General features: G+C 47.1%; 1 protein-coding gene across 2 annotated transcripts in view; it reads right to left on the bottom strand.

Moving 5' to 3' along the window:
* Nucleotides 1–9,790: 9,790 nt before the first annotated feature.
* CHCHD3 (coiled-coil-helix-coiled-coil-helix domain containing 3) overlaps nt 9,791–26,675 on the bottom strand; it is a 196,185-nt gene continuing 179,300 nt past the window's right edge. For both annotated transcript variants that reach the window (XM_033161459.1, XM_033161460.1), the window contains 2 exons: nt 22,133–22,268; nt 9,791–10,476 (listed from right to left, as the gene is read on the bottom strand). In XM_033161459.1, the coding sequence (XP_033017350.1) occupies nt 10,453–10,476; nt 22,133–22,268 (160 nt within the window). In that variant the 3' untranslated portion in view covers nt 9,791–10,452. The remainder of the gene's footprint in view (nt 10,477–22,132; nt 22,269–26,675) is intronic.

Raw genomic sequence — 26,675 nt, 5'->3', positions numbered from 1 at the left:
CTGCCCACCTAGCAGTTCGAAAGCACATCAAAGTGCAAGTAGATAAGTAGGTACCACTCTGGTGGGAAGGTAAACGGCGTTTCCGTGCACTGCTCTGGTTTTCCAGAAGCGGGTTAGTCATGCTGGCACATGACCTGGAAGCTGTCTGCGGACAAACATCGGCTCCCTTGGCCTATAGAGCGAGATGAGTGCCACAACCCCAGAATCGTCCGCGACTGGACCTAATGGTCAGGAGTCCCTTTACCTTTACCTTTAAGCAAGAGAGAGAGAGAGAGAGACAAAAGGAGATTTCCACCCAATTTTACCAAAGGGTATCTCTCTCAGTGCAAATTTCTCTCTCCAGCAAGGTCAGTAGTAAGAAATAGTAAGCAGTGAGTAGTAAGGAATGAGACAGGCTTTTAGGTTATGCTATGCTTTTAATAGGTTATGTTATACTCTGGATTATGTTATGTTTTAATAGATTATGTTTTAATAAGGATGAGAGTGTTGGAGATATGTGCAAATGTGTATGGTAAATCCGGTCTTTGGGTGTTTGATTTTCATTGTTGTGTATACTGTGTATATACGGACAATGACAATAAATCTAATCTAATCTAATCTAATCTAAATTTCATGCTTCTTGCAAACTATGAGACTCCGTGGCTAAAGCCTTAGGTCTGTGTATCAGATATCCAGCCTCTGCTTGGCCACAATGGAAAGCTGTGTGGCCTTGCATGCCCCTGTCTTCCTTTCAGTTCTGTAAAATGGGGATATTAGGAGTGTTAGGAAAGTAGGGGCGACCTTCCTTTACAGTCCCTTGAAGTCATCACACGATGCTGTGCCTTCTCGTCACCCAGCCCACCTTGCAATGGCTCTGCTGTCTTAGGGGCACATTCACACCATGCATTTAAACCACTATGACACCACTTTAAACAGTCTTGGCTTCCTCCAAGAAATTCAATGGCCTGTCCTTTGCTAAAGGTGCTGAGAATTGTTAGGAGACCCCTGCCTCATTCTCCTCACAGAACTAGGATCTCCCAAGTTTCCTTGTGAAGCGGGATTGATGGTCAAGCCATGCTGGAAAGTCTAGATCTCTGGAGGGGATAGAACCAGTAGCTACTGATGGACCTCTCTTCCATGAGAAGGATCATCTGGGTGACTATAAGCCTCTCCTTTCTCTGACCGAGTCTCTAGGTGTTATGGACTGGCTGGACACAGAGGAATGGTGGCAGGAACAAGCTGGGGAGCCCCCAGGGGCCTGGAGCCTGAGGACTGGTGGTGGGACAACGCTGAGTGGTCAGAGGGAGAAGACTGGGAGGAGGAGGTGCCAGAAGCTGAAGGGGTAACAGGGCTTAGTGAGCAGAAAGTGTCTGTGGCAGAGAGAAGTCCGGAATCAGAGGCAGAAGGGGGTGGGAGGAGGGAGGCCAAAAGGCAGAGATGAGTCAGGTTGGTGAAGAAGCAAGGGTGGCTCCCCCTCCTGCTGCGACCAGCTCCCCTCGCTGCTGGTCTCCCAGAACCAGAAGAGGTATGAAGAGGGAGAAGCAAAGAGAGGCTTGTTGGGAGAATCTCAGGTGGCTTGGGAATCACCTGGGAGAGGAAGCTTAGATAGCTGTTGGAAGGTGGGGACCTTCAGCCCCCACAACTCCCTCATAGGATCAAGATCTACCAAAACAAAATCGAAAATTCTTTCTAGTAGCACCTTAGAGACCAACTGAGTTTGTTCCTGGTATGAGCTTTCGTGTGCATGCACACTTCTTCAGATACCATAGTATCTGAAGAAGTGTGCATGCACACGAAAGCTCATACCAGGAACAAACTCAGTTGGTCTCTAAGGTGCTACTAGAAAGAATTTTCGATTTTGTTTTGACTATGGCAGACCAACACGGCTACCCACCTGTAACAAGATCTACCAAGACAAGTTGCAGTGCTCACTAGGCCTGGCATTCCTGAGCAGCCCTTGTTTCTTCTAATAAAGAGTTAACTTCACTGTTAACTTCACTTCTCAGTGTGATTTATTGCTGACCCAGCTCCTGACCATTCCCTTGTGAAGTGGGATTGAGGGTGAAGTCATGCTGGGAAGTCTAGCTCTCTGAAGGGGATAGGGCCAGTAGCCATTGATGGACTTCTTTTCCATGAGTAGGATCACCTGGCTGACTATAGGACTCTCTAATATCTGACTGACTGTGTCCCCAAGAGGACGCCTTGGGGCAGCAGCTTGAGACGTGGTTGGTTACTCTGGACGGGAAGCATTGGAAGTGAGGCAGGTTCCCGTGAACTACAGGAGTCCACTAAAGCAGTCCTTACTGCCACTTCATTCTCTCCTTTTTGATACTTGCAGACATGGCGACAGAATTTTCTTCTTGAATTACACCGGGGAAAGGAGCGGGCGGGGGAGATGCAATACTCTTCTACATCTGGCAACTCAGAGGTGACATTTTATTCCAGCAGATGTGATGCCAGTTGGGGGGCATCCCTGCTCAGCTCAGAAGAAATTCCTCCGCCCTCCCCAGAACGAAGACCCCCTTCGCACGGGCAAAGCGACAGACCTTTGTGCCACGGAATCTACCTTGTCAGCAACTCCGCTCAAATATTAAAGATAGTATGCAAATACCTTTTTATTTTTTAATTTGAATCAGAGGTTACCTTCAAATGTTTTTTTCCTTTTTTTATAGGAAGAAGTGCTATCTCCACAAGGTTATAAAAATCACACAATTCTCCCGAGAGACGAGGCCAAGAGGAGGCTGTCAAAATGTAAAGCTAATATTGAAAAGGATTTTTATGCCAGGAGTGATCGTTGGAGAAACAAGGCGAAGCTGCCCTTCTCATCCCTCATTGCGCTGGGGCTGGTGGAGGGGTCAAGAGCCTGTCCCTGCATCCCCTGTGAGGTGCCATGCGGGGGGGAAATAAGGGGCAATAATGTCTTCCTCAAGTGGTAGTAGACCTGGGAGCCGTGGTTTTATCAGTGAAACCCGGCAGGTCATTAACCTGGATCCATCTGTCTTGGGAGACAATGGAGGAATGAGCCTTTGAAGGTGAAGTCAAACTCAAACCATTGGAGTTACAGGGCCTGCTGTGGCCGTAGAGACCGATACAGGAGAGACATGTTTTGTTGCAGCTGGGGCCGAGGAAGGCGCCCGGCTGTGCTGCTGCAGATGCACCAGGGCGTTTCTTCTCTCTGCGCTCCTCCCAGAAGTCATTCCTCCTCTGGTCACTGCTGTGGATGCAAACCTGTCTGTCTCCAGGCACTGCGGTCATCTGCAAGGGATTCCCTTATGGCAGGGTCATCTTGGTATCGGTCGCTAGCACCACAATCTCCCAAAGCTTTTTGGAGAGGTGAGCCGTTGTCGTAGCTGCATTCCCAATACGCTTGTCCAGTTCATCTTCATCATCGTCATCATCATCATCATTTATTATTTATACCCTGCCCATCTGGCTGGGTTTCCCCCGCCACTCCAGGTGGCTCCCAACAAAATATTATTGATAACAATAATAAAATAATAATAAAGCAATAAAACATTAAACATTAAAAACGTCCCTAAGCTCAGTGTTGATGGAGAGGTTGCTCGTTATGGTGGATCCCAGATACAGTGGTGCCCCGCTAGACTAAAATAATTCGTTCTACGAGTGTCTTCGTAGAGCAAATTTTTCGTCTAGCAAAGCGGCAATGCAGAGCGGAGGTTTTCGCGCTAAAAAAAAAATTCGTCTTGTGAGGCAGCCCCATTGACTTTTTCATCTTGCGGGGCAGCTTCCGCTAGACGAATGCTGTTCGTCTAGCGAGTTTTTTGTCTAGCGAGGCATTCGTCTAGCGGGGCACCACTGTACGACAAAATAATCGACCACCTCCAACATGTGGTACGCATAAATGATAATTGCGTGGCATCAAACAAAGAGGGATAAGAGGCAAGAATCTCAGGCCTGAGGGCAAAATGTGGCCCTTGAAACCAGGAGGAGGAGGAGTTTGGATTTGATATCCCGCTTTATCACTACCCGAAGGAGTCTCAAAGCGGCTCACATTCTCCTTTCCCTTCCTCCCCCACAACAAACACTCTGTGAGGTGAGTGGGGCTGAGAGACTTCAGAGAAGTGTGACTAGCCCAAGGTCACCCAGCAGCTGCATGTGGAGGAGCGGAGATGCGAACCCGGTTCCCCAGATTACGAGTCTACCGCTCTTAACCACTACACCACACTGGCCCTTCTTCAAAATCTCCTTGAACATTTTGGCCTGTTTGGAACGTGTCCTTAAGCTCTGAACATGCCTGGGTGGAGGTTCGAGAGAGGTGTGTGAGTGCACACAGAGGCTGGAATACTGCAGGAAGGTAAAATGCCCACCTGTTGCTTTGGCCAGTTTTGTGTCCTAGACCAAAGGATGGAGACCTGTTGCAGCGCAATGGCTGACAGAAGCCTATTCAGAAACCCCAGCTTTCATGGGCCTGTTAACAAGGCAGATAACTGTGTTTTAACAATTCACACATTACCCTGTCTATCGAGGCCCTGGGATGGCTCCTGGCACCTACGGAACGTTATGGCTGTACTTTGAAATAACACTTTCTATATTTGGAATGGCTGTTTCATTTTTAGATCTCTTACGAAGAAGCCCCGAAGGTCTCCCGACAAGTGGAACAAGGTGAGGGAGGGGAAATGTGCCTTTTTTTTCTTATTCTGGGTTGTCTGGATTTGTGCTGAGACCAAGGGCGGTGGAGAGACGTAATTTCAAATATCTCTTCCTCAGAATCCAGACAGTCTTTAGGTGATTTTTCCCCCCAGAGAATGTCACAAAATACTTCACAAGTTGTTTGATTCTGAAGGGCTAGGGTTTCCCATGTGACCATGACAGAAAATATTGCCTTTGTTCCAGTAGAATTCATTCTCTCTTAGTCTTGGCGTCATGTATCCAAGTACGTTTGTCCGCCATGTGGCAAATATCATCATGTCAAAGTGTGTTGGCTGATTTGTGTTTACCTCAGGTTTCGTATTGGTTGGGATCATTTGAGGAGGAATGAAAAATGGCTTTCAAAACAGTTGTCAAAAGGGTAAAATAGTGGTAGGATTGAGAGCTTTGGGTGAGGTGAGGTGGGAATCTGCTTCCTGTTTCTGCCGCTTTCAAGGATGAAAGCTTGAAAAATATCTGGCTCATCACTAATCCACGAGTAATTTAAACATTTGGTCACAGGTGCACCAACTCTGGGGGTCTGAGGTGTCTCCAGCCCCCCCCCCAATATTTGTTGGAAATCCACCTTGTGCATTGCAGCCGTGTGGTATAGTGGCTAAGAGTGGTAGACACGTAATCTGGTGAACCGGGTTCGTGTCTCCACTCTTCCGCATGCAGCTGCTGGGTGACCTTGGGCTAGTCACACTTCTCTGAAGTCTCTCAGCCTCACTCACCTCACAGAGTGTTTGTTGTGGGGGAGGAAGGGAAAGGAGAATGTTAGCCGCTTTGAGACTCCCTCGGGTAGTGATAAAGCGGGATATCAAATCCAAACTCCTCCTCCTCCTCCTCCTCCTCCTCCTCCTCCTCCTCCTTCTCCTCCTCCTCCTCCTTCTTCTTCTTCTTCTTCTGCAACCAGAGTCTCCATGGGTTTTTTCCAGGGGGAACTCACAGGAACTCAGTTCCAGCACTTCTCAGGTGGGCACCATTGCCATTCTAAGAGAACGAGGGAGGTGTTCTGGCACCTGTTTTTCTACGGAAAATAGAGCATTGGCCACTCAGCCTTCTCCAGACGATGCAATGTTGCACACACGATGTACGCCGGGACCCCTCAATCTTGGGAGCAACCTTGTGCCCTTGTGTGGTCAGAGTACTCTTCTTCCTTGATATGACTTGCTGCCCTTGCATCTGGTCTGGAAGCTGCATCTGGTGCAGAATGCAGCAGCCAGACTGCTCAAAGGAACAGCAACATCTTACTTGGCTGCTGAGAGAAACTGCACTGGTTGCCCTTTTGCTACCAGGCCACATTTCCTTTCCTTCTAAAGTCTTTTGAAAACCTGAAAAAGTTTAGACAGGTCTTCACAACATGATCCCCCCCCCCCCTTCATCAATCAGTATTTATGGGTGTTATGTTGATATTTTTAATGATGTTTTTATGAACCTGTTGTTCATTTTATCTGAGTGTGTGTGTGTATAAATGTGAGTTATCGATTCTTAAGTAATAATAATAAACCATTCCTTGGTTTTGTAGTATGATCTGGCCCTCAAATATTTTTCTTTCTTTCCGCAACACCTTCTGCAGGTAACCCGCAGAACAGCTCTGCCAATGTCTTGGCTTAAAAAACACACACCATTATTTGCAAGTTAACTGATTTGTATACACACTCCATCGAGCGCCCGTATAAACAAGTCGTTCATGTGCCTGTTTTTTTTTCCACCCCGTGTGCCAAGTTAGCATACCCGGGGGCAAGATTATTCCCCTCTGGAATCATCCTGGCTCCTTTCGCACTTCACAAACCCGTCTCCAGTTTTTGCACCATTTAAAACACACACACACACACACGAAATACCATCAATTAAACTGTAATCACAACGCACCTCAGTAATTAATGCAGGAGAGCGACTGGAAGGTCATCTGAATACCAATGAGATATGCAGGTGTGCCTGCAATTCCACACTACAATGCAGTTCAAATGTTGCCAATTAGGGAATTAAAACAGGTAAATAAATAAGAGAAGGTTGCAGGTATTTAGCCGAGTTTACCCTCTTGTTGCTTGTAAGGAGATGCACACTATAAAAAGGCAGTCTGCGGAAATAGCAATGTAAGGAAAAACCAACCTGAACAGAAGCCTCTTCAATTCTCAGTGCCAAGACAGTATAAAACAAATTGGGGAAACAGGGATGGGGGGGGTATACAGGGTTTCAGTAGAAATCCAACACTGACTTCTTATCCATGAAGACTGGGGGAGGGGGGTGGGGGAGACCATTGTGCCTTTCCTGGACATAGATTGGGGGAGAGAGAGGGATGCTTTAAAAGATGAAGACAGCCCCAAAGGAAGAGAAAATGGGGACACAGCACCCGTGAAAAGGTACTCAGAAGCATCACTGCCTCCAACTGTGCAGGCAGAGCATAGTCATCCTGGCTAGTAACTGCCCACCTATGAGGCAAGGTGAGACAACCACCTCAGGCAGCAGATCCTGACACAGATCTTTATTACCCCTTGTTACTGATGTATGATGTCTTCTCTCACTCCTTCTTCCCTGGTGGGGAGCGGGGCAGCATTCTGTGGTTCGCTTCAGGTGCCCAAACGTCTTGAGAGCCAGTGTGGTGTAGTGGTTAAGAGCGGTAGACTCGTAACCTGGGGAACCGGGTTCGCTTCCCCGCTCCTCCACATGCAGCTGCTGGGTGACCTTGGGTTAGTTACATTTCTTTGAAGTCTCTCAGCCCCACTCACCTCACAGAGTGTTTGTTGTGGGGGAGGAAGGGAAAGGAGAATGTTAGTCGCTTTGAGACTCCTTCGGGTAGTGATAAAAGCGGGATATCAAATCCAAACTCTTCCTCTTCTTCTTGATGGCCAAAATCCATCACTTGTCTCCACTCAAACACATTTGCCAGTTTGCCACCCATTCACTCAGTTTGGAGAGGTCCTTTGGGAGCTCTTCGCAATCTTTTTGTTTCCAAGGACCATGAACAATTTTAGCGTCATCAGCAAGCTCACTTGAAACTCTATAGACCAGGCATGTCCAATTTCCAAGAGACTGCGATCTATTCCACTATAAAAAAACCGGCAGTGATCTACCCATTGGATTGGCCCAAGTTTCTCAGCTTTTTTTTAGGAAGTCAAAGATGATGAGCTTTTTTGGGGGGGGGGGAATCAGGATCACGCGATCAACCACGATCGACTAGACACCCTGCAATCAACTGGTAGATCGTGATCAACCTGATGGACATACTTGCTATAGATTGTTCATGAAGAAGCTGAAAAGCACAGCCCCTAGAATCCATCCTCGGAGGACTTGCACTTTCTACTTCTCATCATTAGAACGGTGCATTTAAACTCCGTCGTCTTGGGATGCGGCTCCCTGAACACCAAGCCTGGGACGCTGGGGCTTCTCTTTAGCTCGGCATCAGCAGGTCCATGCTCAGTCCAAGTGGAATGAATGGGATCCTCCTGCAGCAGCAGCAGCTCCTCACTGGCCATATGCCACAGCAGTCCCTTAACAAACAGCTGGCTGGCAGCAGGGACCCAGGTCAAAACAGTTGCACTGGGTAAACCTGGAGCACTGCAACATCTTAAGATCGCAAAACAGGGGGTCTTATTCAGAAGGTTATCTTCATTTACACCTGAAAAGAACTGAACCAAGCAGCTGGAGAGATTATTATTATTATTATTATTATTATTATTATTATTATTATTATTTATATGCAGTAGTTGCATGTGGATCTGCTCTATGAACTGGGTGCAATTTGAAAACACTGCAGCAGCTTCTGCTCCTCATCCTCCTTCTTCTTCAATACGTTACCTGTTTTGTTAAGGGCACCATGTTGGCGAACCCTGTCTTAGATAAATTATTTGAGCTGGCTGCTCTGTGCGCACACGCATGGGCACGGGAGTCTGAAACAAAGCCACAAAACTCCAAAGAAAACACATTCATCATTACGGTGTAGAAATGCTACAAGAATTAAATTTCGCAATTTGGAGATGAGCCAAAGGAGAGCAGCTGTTCGGCATGCCAGGGGCTGGCTGCACAAAGAGGAGTGGTGGGAGCAACGAGCCAGGGAACCCTCAAGGGAAACCCCAGAGGAGGAAGGCTCAGAGCCCCAGGATTGGTGGTGGGACACAGAGGAGAGGTCAGAGGGAGAAGATTGGAAGGAGGTGGCGTTGGAAGCTGAAGGTGGCAACAGGGTTTGGTGAGCAGGAGGAACCTGTGAAAGGGAGCAGTTCAGGCTCCGAGGCTGAAGTAGAGGGGCGGGCTCAAGAGATAGCTGAAGAAGCCAGGGAGTCCCTAATAAACATGGAAAAAGAAGGCTTCCAGAACACCACCTGGCTTAGCTTAGATTAAATCCCACTGGCAGTCAGACTGTCTCTCCAAGATTTACCATTTGAACAGTTATCTGGAAAAAAATTGATTTACAAGTACGTTCATCGATAGCAGGAAGTCAAGAGATACGAAATAAGGAGCCAAGCTGAAGTTGTTTAAAAAAGGCTTGAACTCCCTATGTAGAAGTTGATATGAAAATATATATATTTATCTTTTCTTTTTTTGAAATTTGTTATCTGTATTTTTTATTCTTTGTTCTGTTTCTTTTTTCTTTTTATATTCTCTATTTATTTATTTTTAGTTTTTTATGTATATTTGATGTACCGGTATTTACGTGTTTGCAACTAATAAAAATAAATAAATTAAAAAAGAGATTTATTTTTTTTAAGGCAACAGCCGTCGCCGCCGTCGCCAGGGAGTCTCCCTCTCCTGCTGTGACAAGCTCCCTTCCCGCTGGCCTCCAAGAACTCACAGGGTAATGAGGGGAGCAGAACAGAGGCCAGAGGTGTGCAGGCGCAGTTCGAGACTGCTTGGGAAACATCTGGGAGAGGAGGAGCCTTAAGGGTGGTAGAAGGTAGGGGCCTTCAGTCCTGGCATCTGCTCCAAAGGGGCATGTCTTACTAGGAATTGTTGCTGTGACAACGAGGCTGAGTTGTATTTCATTTCCAGTTAACTTCACCAGCATGAGAGATTTTCTTCCTTTCTTGCTGACCTGCGTCTGACTCCCGCATGGGACACATGAGCCCCAGTGAAATGAGTGGGGGCTCCTTTTCCCTTCCATGGGTCCTGCGACCTACCTAGGCTTCCCTCCCCACAACAAGGACACGTCAGGGAGAGACAACCCTCCGTTTCACAAAGCTCGTTTTATTATCGACGTCGAGGGAACATAATTGTCAGTACTTGGTGACAGCACAGCACAATCACAGGCTACGGTTACCGTGTAATCAAATGCCTTATTACAATTATAATTTGCAATCAATGAACTCCCATGCAATGGAGGTTTTAGAAACATGATTCCAGCAGAGGGGGGAAGACAGATGACCCTCCCAGTGACATAATTTTGGCAATAAATTAAACCAGCATTCTCATGATTATGCAAAGGAAAAACACAATTCTTTGAGGAACGCAGCAAGAGGAGGCCAACGCAGGCCCAGGGAAGGGCTGGCAGCGAAAAGCATGTTCTGCGGAGAAAATGGCAGTGTTGGGAGGAGATATTCTGCCTCCTGCTAAGGTCAGTGGAAGGTTTCTGCCTTGCCTTCCTGCAATCACCGGCAAGTGGGTTTCACAAGCTGCCCTCCGATGTGCGATGTCTAGCATAATGAGATTCACGTTTTGGCCACGCTGATTGAGCTGCTGCGTCCTACAGTCTTGATTTGGCCCTTCTAGATTCTCCCTCTCTCTTCCGCCTGCCCTGCAAATGGGCTGCTGGATTGCTCTCGAATAAAACGCCCCATTCTGCTGCTGGAACTGGAGTTGATGGATTGACACTTGACGCGGAGGGGGCTTCTATCCTCCTCTGCCAGCCAGGCTCTGCAAGGGAACGAAAAGCAGCAAGGTGAAATTTCAACCCCACCGTGAAGGGAAACAGTGTGCCTGAAAACAGAAGGGTTGGGGGGGGGGCTGATTTGAGATTTCGACAAGGACTAGAACCTCCAGACACTTTCACTATGATTTGGCATTCCTTTATTGTTACATATGCAATGGAACCATCCTTTGAAGACGACCCTCATCACAAGCCTGGCGGATTTGATAATCAGATAATGCTAATGTGCTTTATTTTAGTTATTTTAACCCATGTGTAGCTGTACTCATTCAACTTTATAGCCTGGTTTTTCATCTTTCAAGTTTCATCTTTTTTTTAGTGTGTGTGTATGATTTTATTAAGACCTTTCATAATATATTACAATGAAAAACAAACTAATCTAAACAAAAACAAAAACAAAGAAAGAAGAAAAGAAGAATATAAAATCCTCATTCACAGGTAAATCTCAACTTGTCCCACAGAGAGAGAGGTGAACCTTTCTAGCTCTCACCTGCGAGGTTCCCTTTTTTCTGGGATATCTTTCCTTCCCTGCCTCTGAGAGCACAGGTAATTTCCATCTGTTGTTAAAACTGTTTTCTCTGCACCTCACCAAAATGCTGGAGAGGGTGCACCTCCACAGGCACATACTTTCACATGTGGTGGGAGTGCCCCAAAATCCAACTATTCTGGACAACAACCATACGAGAAATAGGTAAGATAACCTATCAAGCAAGTGCTAGAAATCACCCCAGAATTAGTCTTGCTAAACATCTTCCAAGACAACAATGCCCACTTACACCACAAAGAACTCATAACTCACCTACTTTCAGCAACCAGAAACATAACCAGACACTGGAGAGACCTGTCAGGAGTAAGCATGGCGCAATGGTACCAAGTAGTATGGGAAATAGCCCTACTAGAAAAACTAACCAGTAAGCTGAAACTGACACAGGGACAAATAGAAGACGACGCCTTCACCCTGGTATAGTTCCCCTTCATCACACACGCAACCCAACAAGACAATGACAAAAATCTACCAACAACATACAAATCAGTATGACTAACCTGATCAAAAACACCCACCCACTCCACTCACACATGAAAACAAAGCCCACCACAAACAAACAATCACACCCTACGCCAACCCTGACCTCTCTCACAACCAAAGGAGCACTAGCAAACAACAAAGAACCTGCACAAACAACGCTGACACCAAACCCTACATGTACTAAGTAAAATAGAAACAGTGTCACCCCACCCCACCCATCTCCCCATCCCGCCCACCTCTTTCCCCCTTTTCTTCCTAATGTCTCAACAAACGAAACTGATTTGTAAAAATGTTACATGGAAAAAATACGAGAGAGACATTACACATACCTTTGTAAATCAAGAAAATCTTTAATTTAATTTTTTTTTAAAAAAACTGTTCTCTCTGTTTTATATGCATTATAAAATGAAATTTAAGAAACTTTACACCCCCCCCCAACTCCCCAAAAAGGGGCCAGGACACCATCTGATCCAATGACACACCCAAAAGGCAGGGCGATTATTCTCCCAACAGCAGCAGCAGCCCCACTCCACCTGCCCCCACGACAGAATCTGAGCCCAGCTGCATGCCACCAGGAGGCTGCAGGTGAGGTGGCTGCAGACCAAGAGAGCTGCAGGTGGCTCAAACAAGTGAGCTAGAAGGCATCCTCCCCACAGGACTGCAAAGGAAGGCAACCCATGATCCCATTGAGAAAGCCCTCACCAGCATCTCTCTTCGGAAGTATCCTTTAAGCATCCTGAACACAAAGTAAGAAGGTTGGAAGACCAAACTGCCTATGTGTCACCTTGCAGCTGGGGAGGCAGCCAACATACTTTTTGCCTCTCTTTATGTGAGGGAAGGCAGATGACCGTCGCTTGGGGCTCCAGTCATATTCAACAGAACTGGGCTCTGCCTGGTAGAAAAATCCTGGGCAAGTGTTGACCCCTCCACCTCCTTCTGTTGCATCCTAATTCTTACCCGCTTCCAAACCCTCCACAAAGCCACTATTGCTGTGAAGCTGTTGGCTTAACTGACACCCCCAAAACTGATACTTGACTGCAGTGAAGTCTAAAATGTCAAGATTCATCCCTCGTTACTCCCCTTCTCCCACCCCACCCCGTTTGGTACACTTGGTGATCCCCTCCTTTTGTTGAAATGTAGACTGTATGCTCCCTGGGGCAGGAACCTTTCCTTCCTTCCTTCTTTCGTTGTTGTTGCTGCTTATTCTGCAAAGCTCAATGTGCCTTAAGGGTGCTATTTCAAATAACAAACAGCAGCAATATTGCAACGATCCCAACAACCTTTTTTTGCGATCTATATGAAAATCAACACCTGCCACTCAATCTTGAGAAACAGCACTGCCAGCAGAACAGGGGGGAGACCAGACACGTCCCCTTTGCAAACACACTTTGAGCAAAAGCAGCTTGCACCTGTGATGAAAATCGGCAGCCGAGCCACACTTCCCAATCTTTTAGCCTATTACACTAAGTGCTTGGTGAGTTCCCAACTGCCCCTGCATGCAGATTGAGCAGATGAAACCAAACATGCTGTAGAGCAGGCATGTCCAAAATCCGTTTCGAGGGCATAATCCGGCCCGCCGGTCAGTTTAATCCAGCCCCTGTGGCAGTTTATTTCCTAGGGTAAAATCCTAAAAAAAAAAAACCCTCAACAACTTCAATCCTAAAAAAGGTCAACAACTTTGGTTGGCCCTTTCCTTGGCCCCCACAGCCCTTCACTTCATCAAATCTGGCCCTCTTTGAAAAAAGTTTGGACACCACGTCTGTAGAGGGAAGTGAGGGGCAGGTGGGGCTTGTCAACCCGGGAGGGAAGCCCATCTAGGAGAAGTAAACTCTGATCCTAAACCTCCACTGCCTTCCTTGCAGGGTATCTTTGGGAGAAGAAAAGGCTAAGGAGTATACCATACACACATCCAGAGTGGAGTGCCCAGGACGGTTGGATGGCGCCTTGTACGCCTCCTTCCAGCAACTCCAGCAGCTCTCCTTTCCTTTGCATCACATCATCAAGGCCAAGAGGAGGATCTTGTTGCCTGGGCAGCCCAAGACCTCCAGACACACTGACCAGGCTTTGGTGCTGCTAATACAGAAGTTTGACTTCAGCCCACGGTGCCACCCTCCTTTGCCTCTCGAGACAGACGGATGTCAACAACAAGGGCTCCTCTTCACATTGCCATTGTGGTGCGGAGGCTCCTGAAGTGGGGTACAAGGGGGAAAAGTTTGCCCCAGCATATTTTCCCTCCCGGTGTTCTTGCAAGGCATTTTCTTCCCACCTGTGATGGCCCAGTGCTGCAGGGTCCATTTTATTCCACGTTAGCTTGTATCACCCAGTCAAATAACCTTGATGGCTTCTTCCTTGCGACAGGAGGGCATCTTCTACAACAGAATCTTATTATGAAAAGCCTGGCTACACATTACTCTCATGGTGCGAAGAGCGTGAACTGGGCTCTGACTATTAAAAAACCTGAAGTTCCCTGGAGACAGGCAGGGTAACCTATAGGGGCTTGCAGGAAAACTGGAGCCCTTGGCGATTTTTCTCCCTCTTGTCTTTCTCCTTGTCCACCTGTATGTCTCTGCTGCTCTCCCCAAAGACAGTTAGCCGCTCAAGGAGCTATGCAAGGAGGAAGGGGGACAGAACCCTCTCTCTAGTTTCTCTGCCTGCCTCCAGGGAACCTTCGGAAATCTCAGCAGCTAAAGCCTGGCTTATGCTTGGATAAGTTCCGTGTGATGAATGTAACACATAGCCAGGCTCTTAACATTCAACACTGCATAAATTTAAACACTGCATAAATTAACATAATATCTTTCAGGGGCAAAGTGGGGGGTGGGGTGAGAAATGCCACAACTTGAAAAGCAGAACCCTGCTACTTCCCTTTAGGAATCTGCCAGGTGAGGCAGGAAAATACAGGTGGCTGCCCATCACACAGATTGCTGACAGATTGAAAAAACAAAACACCATTTCCACTGGAAGGATGGGGGTGGGGGGGTGGGGGTGGGACAACCACCCACATTTCCACTGCAAGAGATGCCCTGTATGACACAGAGAAGATTGAGTTGGGTACGCAGGGGGTTCCATTCTGTGTTTTTGAAGCAGCAGTAGCTACACCTGCAACATTTTGGATTAATTGCTCAGAAAACTTGCTAATTGTTGGACATTTCCCTTGGTTAAAAACAATCTCTCTCGCATGTGCGCCAAATTATTCACTGCAATGACTTCAATCAGAACAGCAGGCGCAGGACTTTCAGGCAGAAAAGCAGAATCGTCTGTGCCTCCTCAGCATAGTGTTTTTAGCCGCTTAGATAAAGGGCAATATTATAGCAACCATCAAGACAAACAACTCTGAGCACAAGGGGCTTGGCTGATGAAGGGGAATATATTCCCTCCCACTCCCATTTTTTTTAATTTTTTGTTTTGTTTTGTTTAGTCGTTTAGTCATGTCCGACTCTTCATGACCCCATGGACCAGAGCTTGCCAGGCACTCCTGTCTTCCACTACCTCCCGCAGTTTGGTCAGACTCATGTTGGTAGCTTCGAGAACACTGCCCAACCATCTTGTCCTCCATTGTCCCCTTCTCCTTGTGCCCTCCATCTTTCCCAACATCAGGGTCTTTTCCAGGGAGTCTTCTCTTCTCATGAGGTGGCCAAAGCCTTGGAGCCTCAGCTTCAGGATCTGTCCTTCCAGTGAGCACTCAGGGCTGATTTCCTTCAGAATGGATAGGTTTGATCTTCTTGCACTCCAAGAGCATTAATTCTTCGGCGATCAGCCTTCTTTATGGTCCAGCTCTCACTTCGCTACATTACTACTGGGAAAACCATGAAGCTGATGAACCTGCGCTGGGGAAGATTTTGTTTTTGGTAGGAGATGGTCATGGCAAGGAGAGGCACTAGGACAGGGGTCAGCAAGGTTTACCTCGCCTTGGCCAGTTCACTCCAGCGGAGATCCCTCCATGGGCCGGATCACGCGTACACCTGCCCACGATTTCTGGCGTCTGTGCAGATGCGATTTCCGGCGCCACGGAAGCAAGTCACCGTGCCATGCTGGTTTAGCGCAGCGTGCGGGGACTCACTGAGCGGGTGGCTTGGTTTGGGGGCAGCTCATGAGCCGGTTAAACGACCCCCGTGGGCCTCTTGTGGCCCATGGGCCTTAGGCTGCCGACCCCTGCACTAGGAGCAAGACCGCATCTGGTTGCTTAAGAAATTGGAACGGTGCATGGGGCAAGACCAACCGGCTACATCCCTGCTCAATGCAACCAAGCTAGCTGTCAGACCAGAGGCCTATCTAGTCCAGCAACCTGTTCTCACAGTGGCCGACCGGATGCTTATGGGAAACACAGAAGAAATACATGTGGCAGTGAGTTCCACAGTTTAACTAAGCACTGCATGGAGAAGCACTTTCTGTTCTGATCCAACAGTCAGCTTCATTGAATGTCCACGAGTTCCAGTGTTATGACAGAGGGAGAAAAGCTTACTGTTATGTTTTCCCCCTTCAAGATCCCATTCTTGCTGTAAGCGCGCATAAACGCTGATTGCTGTCGGCCGCCACTGCCTTGCCTTGATAAACATGGTCACGATAAACAACAGTCGTCATCGGAACCCTGCTCTGGTGGAGGGGAGAAATATATCAATAATATGCTTCGCTTTATCAAACTGCCTTGAGAGAACTTCAGATAAAGATTTAACTCGAGATACAGCCAAGTGTCAAAGCCCTCAATATTAGTAGCTCCATGAGGTTTTTCTAAGGGAGAGATGGAGTCGGGAGATTACCGAGTGCGAAATACGGAGTGTGCAGATGACAAGACGAGCCGATTGCAATCGAGGCAGGAAGGAAAGAGGAGTCAATAAATTCAATTTATGAGCAGCACAAAAAGAGTCTTCGGCTGCCGTGCTGGTAGGCAGCATCACCACCTGGAATTCAGATTCCCTCCTGTGTCTGCTTCTCAGCGTTATTGAGCCGGTTTCCAAACGCAATTTTTGTTGCTGCTGTTCTTCTTCTTCGGTAGCCGATTTCGGATTGACTTCTTCGTCTCCTGATTTCCCTCTCCTCGGCTTATTTATCCCCTCGCATGCATCTGTCTGTGTTAATCACAGTCTGGTTTTCATACAGCCTTCAAAGCCAACTATTTGTTTAGATTCTTCAGTCACCAGCAGCTTATAGGGGGGAAATTGCGCCCCCACCTATGGCCCACAAAGACTACAAAAACATCACTTTGGGATGTATGTGTAAAAATATAGCTACCTCTAACCCTTTGGACGAACTATATAGCTCCTGTTGACTCAAAAAAGCAAACGACATTTTACAGGATTCATCTCATCCTGGATATAGTCCTTCGGGCAAGAGATACAGAACAATTAAATCTAGAATGAATAGGCTAAAAAACAGTTTTTTATCCAAGAGCTATAACTTAAATGCTGTAACTAAATGATATGATCTTGGGGAGTCGGGATGGATGGTATGTATGTGTATGTGTGGCTGTAAATGTATAAATGCATATATGTGGCTGTAAATGTGGGATGGCATTCAATTTCATTGTACTATGTACAATGACAATAAAGTATCTACCCATCTTTTCAACAGCATGATAAAAGCGATTTCTGTTCCCATATGGGCACACCTAAGCATATATGAGCATGGTTTAATTGTTATCGCTGCTTTCAAAGGACTCCAGGAAACGCCATTTTGGTAGGGTACTGTCTTACAGACCCCCAGCCTCCTCCTAACCTGCCCAGGATTCCTCGGGGCGAATTCAGGACCACCTGCTTTAACATGCACCGTAAGCTGTGTTCTATGTATCCATATCCTAGAACAGGTTCATGAGCGTGGAATGAAATCCCACTAGTAATTATAGAGGGCCATCAAAACTTAACAACTGTCTGCATCAGAGAGGAAGTGCGGTACTGGGGTGCTGGTGTTCTTCCAGAAGGCACAGCAGCGATAGTCTGCGATGCTACTCTGGATGCTCAACAAATATGCGAATGACAGCCACGACTCCACCTTCTATTCCTGCTGTTTTGGGGAAAGTTTGACGATAATGTCTAACTTTATGCTGCTTTCAACATGCTGCAATAATGATATAGCAGTACCTCGCGTTACGTAACCCTCTGGTTACATAAACTTCAGGAGGCGAAGTATTTTTCCGGGTTTCGCCGCACGCACATGCGCAGAAGTGTTCTACCACGCCGCACGCATGCGCAGAACAGGCACCTCCAGTAGCTAAAACCTCGGGATCCGACCGGAGCTCTGGAACGGATCCCATCTGCAACCGGAGGTACCAATGTATTTCTTTATGCTCTCTCCATTGGTTTATGTTGTTCATTAATAACACAAAATATTAAAAATAAATAAATAAGAACAGCAACAGATTTTGGAACTGTTGGGGCATCGTTGCCAAGTAAGGAAAATGCTTCGTTGTCTGTCTACAGGAGGACTTCTGTGGCATGGGGATGTGCATTTAAGGGCGGGGGATGAAGCACAAAATGAATCTTTGCTCAGGCATTAGGTAGGCAATTGCACCTCATCAGTGATGTCGTAGGCGTTATCTGAACTGGGTGGACAATCTCTGGGCATAAGCCTACAGTGGTTGGACCTGTGAGGTCTCCCCATTTAGCCTGCAACGCTGCTTCAGCCAAACCACACCCATGCACCCTATGCTTGGCATCATGACACCAGGTGTAGGAGGCAGGTGAAAACCTGGCTCAGCCAAAAGGGGGTTTGGCCGGCAGTGGCTGCAACACCATACGCAAGCCAATCTTAAAGGGGTTCCCTAAGACCGAACCATCAGCTGACCCTGAGTTTTCCTAAGGTCCTTTCAAAGTGCTGTCCTGTGGAATGCTTTGAAAGAAGCCCTGAAAGTGCAGGGCAAAAAAAATGGTATCACCTTGGTGTCAGGTGACTTGGCCCACCCACCTGTCAAATTTGGCCCGCAAGGGGTAGGGGACATAACCGTCTGGCCCACCAAACAGATGCAGTTCTTCACCCTTGTTGTGTAAGGAGACAGTGCAGGCCACATGTCAGCCTCAATAGTTATACAGATGGCATTGACCTTGGTGTGTGGGGAAGACTTGAATTTTTATAGCAAAACCAAATTGCTGTTTGGTTGCTGTGGGGTGGGGGAAAACAGAGCCACGACTTACAGGGAAGATATCCGAATCCACGGCAACAGGAGAGTTATGTGGCCATTTCTCAGAAAAACCTGAATTGCTCGTACATTGTGAAAGCCAGTGTGCTGGACCCAGGGGTGAAACCAGAAAGTTAACTCAGGATAGTGAAAGGATGATTGTCCGAGTAGTGAGGAGAATTAAGCAGAGCCAAAATTCCAGATTCTTATCTCAGGTGCACACTACAGACGCTGAGGTATCCCATAGAATTTGAGAGTGGAAGTGGAGACTGAGGTCATTTTGAACAGTGAGGACCAGTGGAACCCAGACGAACGAGATTTGCTTTTCAGCAGGGCAACGGTGGTTGGTGATTTGAGTGTCAGGATTATAAAGCTTCCTCCGTTCTTCCCCGGAAACCTGACTTTGTAGGCTTGAGTGGAGATAACAGAATAAAGGAGGACTCGGTGCTGCTTCCCCTCTCTGCCACCAGCTGAATCAGAATAGCAGGAGTGCTGTGAGGGGCTACCATACTGGAGGAACAAGCGTGAAACTCGGAGGCGACAGCGAGGGAGCAAGCGAGGGAGCGGGCAGCACACAGGGCAGGCAACGGGGAGTAGGCAACAATCATGTATCTATAAAGATGCCGTAATTGGCCCTTTCCATCTCTCAGTTCCATGCATACGGTCTACGCCAGCTTACTGCATTCTCTTGAGAGACTCCACAAAGTAAACTTGGCAAGCTGCCTTGACAACCATTATAAACTGGCGTGTCCCCGGATTTGCAGACATGCAAAGCGAGCAAACGATAGCCATACAAGCTAGAGCGCGGCTTCTGGCCCTGCCGGTCCACCGGGGACGCTCTCTGAAAGAGAGCGGGCCAACTTCGTGGAAATGGAATTATAACAAGAGCAGAAGAGGATAATTTATAAAGCACCACCAGAAGCAAGCCAAGAGGATGCGTGCAACTGCCTTTGCTGGCAACGTTCGCCGCAGAGCCGCTGGATGCATTCCAGCAAAAAGTTCAGAGCTTTGCCGAAATAAATGGGAACTGAGTAAGAGCAACGCTACCAAAAGAAAAGAAAAGACACTTTCCACTAATTATTGTTCTCCAACTGCCTACCACAAGGGAAACTGCAGATAAAAGCCCAGGCGCTGGCATCACCTCCTTCTAGAAGGCGACCTGGTTAGTACCTAAATTGCATGTGGGGAAACGGCCCTTCGCAATAGGTCAGCATAATTAGCAATGAACTATCACTTTTTAAAATTAAAATAAAAATACAATTTATTAAGGTCTATAGAGAGAAAAACAAAACTTGGTATCATTTCCCTTTTTAAAAAATCCAATCTAAGACTTTGATCTAGATACAATAAAAACATAAAAAGGGGGAGGGAGGAATAGAGAAAGAAAAAGAAAGAAATAAAGAGAAAAGAGCAGAAAAGAAGTTAAAAGAGAAAGGCAGGAAAAAAATCAGAAAGTAAAAAGCTTCCGATTCTTCATCTGTCCGCTAAATAAAAATAATATCCAATAAAAACATATTGGACAAAGTCCAATCCAATATGGCACCCAACAAAGCCACTTTCTTTAAACAAACATTATCTCCAATCCTCCAATCCAAATATCATTATTTATTTTTATTTTTCATGCAAAAAGCCTATGAGAGGTTTCAAATCTCTGGCAAATGTTTTTAACAATGACTTTTCTCTGATTAAACCAATGCAACATCCGGAACAAAGCCCAGGCATGTCAGGTGACCCCTCGGGGGCTCAACTTCTACCCGCCACCCCTGTTTCTGCAGCCTTAGTTTATTAAGCCCCTGGCAGACAGCTGTATATGGCTGGTCGGCTTAATTCAGCTTGGTGGGTGAAATACTGAGCAGGTCTAGGCTACACCACCAAGCCCCTTGGCATGAGGGGAAGTGGGCAGAGTGTGTGACCACAGACTCCATGTTTGGAGAATGACACAAAAAGTGGCAGGCACAATGGGTTGTATCCAGTGGTGTCTTTCCACTGATGGAATGAACTCTGGTCCAGCAGAGGCTTCTACCTCCACTGAGATCTATTAAAGAGGTTTGGGACGAAGTGGGAGATGGCACAGAAGACAGCAGAGGTGGATGGGGAACCTGGAGAAACAGTGTCTCTCCCCATTCCTCTGAAAGAAGCTTCCGTTGTATCGAAGAACGCTCTGTCTGCCGTTGGACACAACCCAATATTCATAGTACTGGCACGAAAGACCCAAGAAGAAATTCTATCGGTCTTTTGTTCCACAAACTTCTGGTTCATCGTTGAAGAGTTTGCCCTTCGTTTAGCTGGAACAGGCAAAGCAGGCACAAGGCTGGAAAAGCCGAAGAACATCCAAAAATAGGTAAGAGTGTTATTATTGGGGCAAGGAAGGAGGTTATATCTAGCAAGGAGGGTGCCAAGCGATGCTGTATAGATTTGACAAAATGTGAAGAATCTATACTTGCAACAGCGTAATTCAGGGCCGGCTAGAAGCAGTGAAAGGCGGGGGAGGATTTAAATGCATTTCAAATGCAGACATGGATCCCAACCCCCAGCAATTGCAGCTAAGCTCACCCGCCGTCAGTTTAAGCAAGGTGTACGGAAAGAACTAAGGGACGCGGGTGGCGCTGTGGGTTAAACCACAGAGCCTAGGGCTTGCTGATCAGAAGGTCGGCGGTTTGAATCCCCGCGACGGGGTGAGCTCCTGTTGCTCGGTCCCTGCTCCTGCCCACCTAGCAGTTCGAAAGCATGTCAAAGTTCAAGTAGATAAATAGGTACCGCTCCGGCGGGAAGGTAAACGGCGTTTCCGTGCGCTGCTCTGGTTTGCCAGAAGCGGCTTGGTCATGCTGGCCACATGACCCGGAGGCCGTACGCCAGATCCCTCGGACAGTAACACGAGATGAGCGCCGCAACCCCAGAGTCAGGCATGACTAGACCTAAAGGTCAGGGGTCCCTTTACCTTTTATGGAGAGAACTACATAGAGACTCTATGAATTGAAAGCAAATCGGGGGAAGAGAAATCCAATATTAAATTGTTCACAATGCTACGTGTTAAACAATACCGTAGAAATAAATGGAACAGGATTGGCCAAATCCCTAGACCACACCATAAAATAATGGAAAAGAGGTGCAGAGAATGACAACAACCTTGCAAAATGGTCTAAGGCAGGAAACTACCCAGAAGGCCCAGAGCAGGGGTAGGCAACCTAAGGCCCATGGGCCACAAGCGGCCCACGGGGGTTGTTTAACCGGCCCACGAACTGAGCCACCCGCTTGGTGAGCCCCTGCCCGCTGCGCTAAACCGGCACAGGGACTCGCTTCCGCAGCACCAGAAATCGCGTCTGCACATGCACAGATGCCGGAAATTGCGGGCGCACGCTCATGTGCATGCACAGTCCGGGCCACAGAGGGATCTCCGCTGGAGTGAACCGGCCCAGGCGAGGTAAACCTTGCGGACCCCTGGGCCAGAGGGAGCTCCACCGATGTACCACCGTTTCCCTGCTCCCTCCACCTGCTTTTTGGGACTCACCTGCTTGGCATGGTTGACACACTTCAAGTACTCGCTGGCCAGAACTGAGCAGCTCAGTGTCTGCTGGGAGTTTTCCTGGTAGCACTGGAAGATTTTGCTCTGTAAGTCAGCACACACAGGGCGAGACTCGTATCGCCTGCAACGGGGTGGGGGGTGGGGAGGCAGGGGAGATAGATGGAGGAGGAGGAAGAAGATAGGTGTTGAATGGCAGCTTTCACACCAATTTACACTAATTTATAGGAAACAATGTATTATTATATAGATTATGTCACTTGCAGAAAATAGGTTATTTGTTTTCTTAATTATGTGATCAAGATCAGGGGTCCCCAAACTAACTGGATGCGGCCCAATCGCCTTCTAAATGCGGCCCGTGGACGGTCTGGGAATCAGCGTGTTTTTACATGAGTAGAATGTGTCCTTTTATTTAAAATGCATCTCTGGGTTATTTGTGGGGCATAGGAATTTGTTCATTTTTTTTTTCAAAATATAGTCCGGCCCCCCACAAGGTCTGAGGGACAGTGGACCGGCCCCCTGCTGAAAAAGTTTGCCGACCCCTGATCAAGATTCATACAGACGAAAGGTCCATCCAGTCCAGCACTCTGTTTCAATAAATTGCCATCCTCATGCCCTGAACCCTCCCCTGTTGCTTGATACCAGAAGATATCATAGGGGTACTCTTGGAAATCAGATGAGACTTCCCTCCGCCCACCAGGTTATCAACGTACCACAAATGGCTACCGTGGCTACGTGTGGGCTAGTAAATTTTTGGGGTGGGCTAGCAACATATGTGGACTTATTTCCAAAGCTAGTTTCATACAATATCCAAAAGAAACATTCATTCATTCATTCATTCCCTTCACCCCAAGGTCCCAAGACAGGTATAGCCCAAGGAAGTAACACATGCAACATTAAAAGAAAACAGTAGACACAGCGCAATCGCAGAGAGTTTCTTCTCCCAAGAATTAATGAACAGGAACCAAGATTTCCCAAGTACTCAGTGTATATTGCCAGCCTTCCCCAATCCATGCAAACACAATACATTTTGGCAGTTCAGCTGCTTTCCACAGTTCTTTCTACATCCAGTCTTTCTACAACAGATTTACAATCAGCATTTTCAATGTTGACAGATCCAAGATTAACTCAGTACGCTCCCTCCTTACAATCCGTCTTAGGAACCTACCTCGACATTTACTAGATTCGCAGGAACTATGTAGTCACTCGTGGTTTGGGTTACCTGAATTGCCTCTCTCCAAAGGTCTCCCATCATCATCATCTTTTAGAAATTACGCTGATGCAGATTTACATAGAAATAGCTGGCTTTTTACCGGCCGACATCTGCGCCGTCCAGCTGCATAGATGCTACACAATCCTACGGCATTAGGTATCAACCTTTCTTCCTGTTGTTCTCACTATAGCAGGAGTGGGAACTGGAAGTGCCCCATGGGCCAGATCCTCAGTTTCCCCCCCTCTGCAGGCCACCCACCTGTCAAAGTTCAAAGGGGCATTGAATAACAGAAGCAACTACAGCCCAGGCACACACACACACACACACACACACACACACGGTCCCTCTGCCATCATCACTCTCCAGCACCCACCACCAGACTTGAGAAGTGGTTGTTTCTGCTGTTTGGTAAATGAAAACCACATAGCAGTCGAAATACACCTCATTCCTCTCTTTTGAAAATCAATATGTGAACACAAACGTTTTCCCCATAAATCCAATATGCAGCTCAATCATATCGTCCACGTAGTATCATTTTAAGTAGAACATGGTGTGAGAGAGAGACGCTCATCTGTGAGTGTGTCCTACAATGAATATTTTTATGCTCCTTATTTCGGATTGGTTTGGGAATAACCATATTTTAACAAAAAGGATGAAAGTGAGATGCAAAGCAGTCAACTGCTCCTTAAGAGGGCTCGGTTCTTGGCAGCCTTGCAAGTTGTAGAAGCAAAAAAGAAACCAGAGGGTGACTGCTAATTCTCCTTTATTTTACAGCACATGCCAGATTTTTTTTTTTTTAAACCACCTCTCCGGTGCTCTTGATCATTATGCTTTTTGGGAAGCCAAATTCAAAATCCAGCCTAGCGGCCTTGCTCTGTAGGCTCCAAAAGTTGAGACTTCTGTAGATACTCGAGGCCAAGAGGCTTTCATAGAATCATCGAGTTGGAAGGGACCACAACGGTCATCTAGTCCAACCGCCTGCAATGCAGGAATCTTTTCTGTCCAACATGGGGCTTGAACCCACAAGATTTAAGAGTCCATGCTCTACCAACTAAGCGATCTTCCATGTACAAATGTGCTCTTGGTAGCTGCTCCTGCTGTCAACAAGTATTTTTAGAGGGGGACCCTGGTAAAGCTAATGTGGAAGATTCTGGGTTCAATTCCTGGGTTCAATCTCCAGATTTTTTTAAAAAAATGATTCGTGTAGCAGCAGATGATAGGAAATACCCCTCCCTCCCTGAAACCCCGAAGAGCTGCTGATCAATGTGTGTCACCCAAGATCCAAAAACCTCATATTGAGAGAGGAGCTTCCCTGAGGAGGTGCAGGCCGCTGCCAATCGAGAGGCAAACGTCTGCCTGAATAGCCCTCCACCACTTTGGATACAGGATGTGACCGAGTCAGGAGGCACAATCCAAAATGTCATCTGCAGAACTGATCTGCGCATTGCATTTCCTAGTCAAAAAGTTGGGCTTTCTGTCTGGAGAGACAGGGTGTGGTGTGTGACACTGCTGTGCCAACTGCTCCCTCACCAACTTGCGACCTTCAGGATTTGAGCTAAAGAAAGCGATTCTCCCGTATTAGCACATTCATCTACTATGCTTGCAAGGGTTGGGGGGAGCAAGAGTAAACTCATAAAGATGATCCAAAGACTGGGTAGCACGATGTACGATGCTGCTGGAAGCAGACTTTTGTGGACTGTCAAGGCCAGGAGCCAGAGTGGTGTCCAGAATTGGTTTACTTGTGACAGGTAGTTATAACCCACCTTTTAGGACAAAGGCCTCCCATGTATGCTTCCTCAGAGAGCCTCTTTGGGGAACCTCAGGACATGAGTCACTGAAAGGACCCACTTGCCCCCATAGCTCTTCTTTTGAGTGAGCAGAAATGGGCCTGAGCTGACCACCACCCTTCTTAATTGTGTCCTCAGAAGTTGACTGTGACACAATATGAGAACCGATGCTGCGGCTTCTGTGCCTGATAACCATGAAGGCTACAGCTGCATCCACCACCCCCCACCCCCGAAAAAGCTCGGAGGGACGCAGCACGCACATGCTTCGTATGACTTATGACTCACCACTCTCATGATTCACCACTTCTAATGAAACCTAATGGAAGCCCAGCTGCGGACTGCTAATAGGGTTTGTTTGGAGAGTCACTGCAAGCAAAGCAATTAACCTAAACTTAGAACAGCTCCTGAACTGTTCAGATGAGGTAATTCCGATGGCAAGGCTTTGCTCCCTTAACAAAAGCATCCTCAATGTGCAGGACAGTTCAGATTAAGAGTGGTAGACACACGGCCTCTCAAAACTCTCCACCCTATAATCCAGTTTGTCAAGAGGGAGGAGAAATTCTCCCAGCAGCTTCTTGTAGGAGGGGGGACTCACCATTCGTAGAAAAAGTAGGACTGCTCCATTCCCTTTTTTCTCTTTTTGCTGCCACAGCAAGTGCTGCATAGGCAGCTGCCTTAAACCGAGTCAAGATGTTCTGATCTTAGGATCTTCCTTGACAAACAGAATCATAGAATCGTGGCGTTGGAAGAGACCCCAAGGGTCATCTAGTCCAAACCCCTGCAATGCAGGAATCTAACCAAAGCATCCACGGCAGGGAGCCATCCAACCATGTCTCTGCTTTAGAAGCAAAAGGGCAAGGGAGATTTGTTCCACAGTTAGGGGTGGAAGCTAATAATTCAGAGAGTAGTTCAAATCATAATTGTTATGGGCAAGGCAATGTATGCCTTAACACAGTCAAGTGGAAGAAAGGTTTTACAGAGCTTCGGAGCTCTCAAGAAGTACGTAGCCTAGGCACTTTTTGCATGTGGGTTCTCCTATCCTCCAAAGGAAACCCTGAGATGACCAAGTATCAATATGTCTGGCTGTGTAAATGTGATCACTTCCTTAGCAGACAATGCACTATATTAGCCTACTAGAAAGAAGCCTGGGCTGCATATTGAACAATTCCATTTGTTGTGCTCCCCTAATGCACTGTTTACCCATTTGGAAAAAGGCCAAGAGGCATTAACTGCCTAGCATGAGCTAGCTACAAAATGTGCAGTAAAGTATCCTCCAATCCAGAGATTTTGCCTATAACTGAACAATACAACACAACAACATATCCAGGAAGCGGCCCGTTCACTGCAATGAATATGCTGCATTATATACAGTCTTGTTAGCGATTTCTAGATGAGGAAGTTCTAGTATTTATTTACACCCAGCCTTATCGATAAAATAATGTCAAAGCCGCTTCCCAAAATAGGTCAGGATCCCGCAAAACGCAGCCTGGAAACCAATGCAACTAGGCTGTTGTTTTGCAAACTGGCAAAA

This window comes from Lacerta agilis, chromosome 10, assembly GCF_009819535.1.
Source record: "Lacerta agilis isolate rLacAgi1 chromosome 10, rLacAgi1.pri, whole genome shotgun sequence".
NCBI lineage: Eukaryota > Metazoa > Chordata > Lepidosauria > Squamata > Lacertidae > Lacerta > Lacerta agilis.
This window is presented reverse-complemented; position numbering and strand designations above follow the sequence as displayed.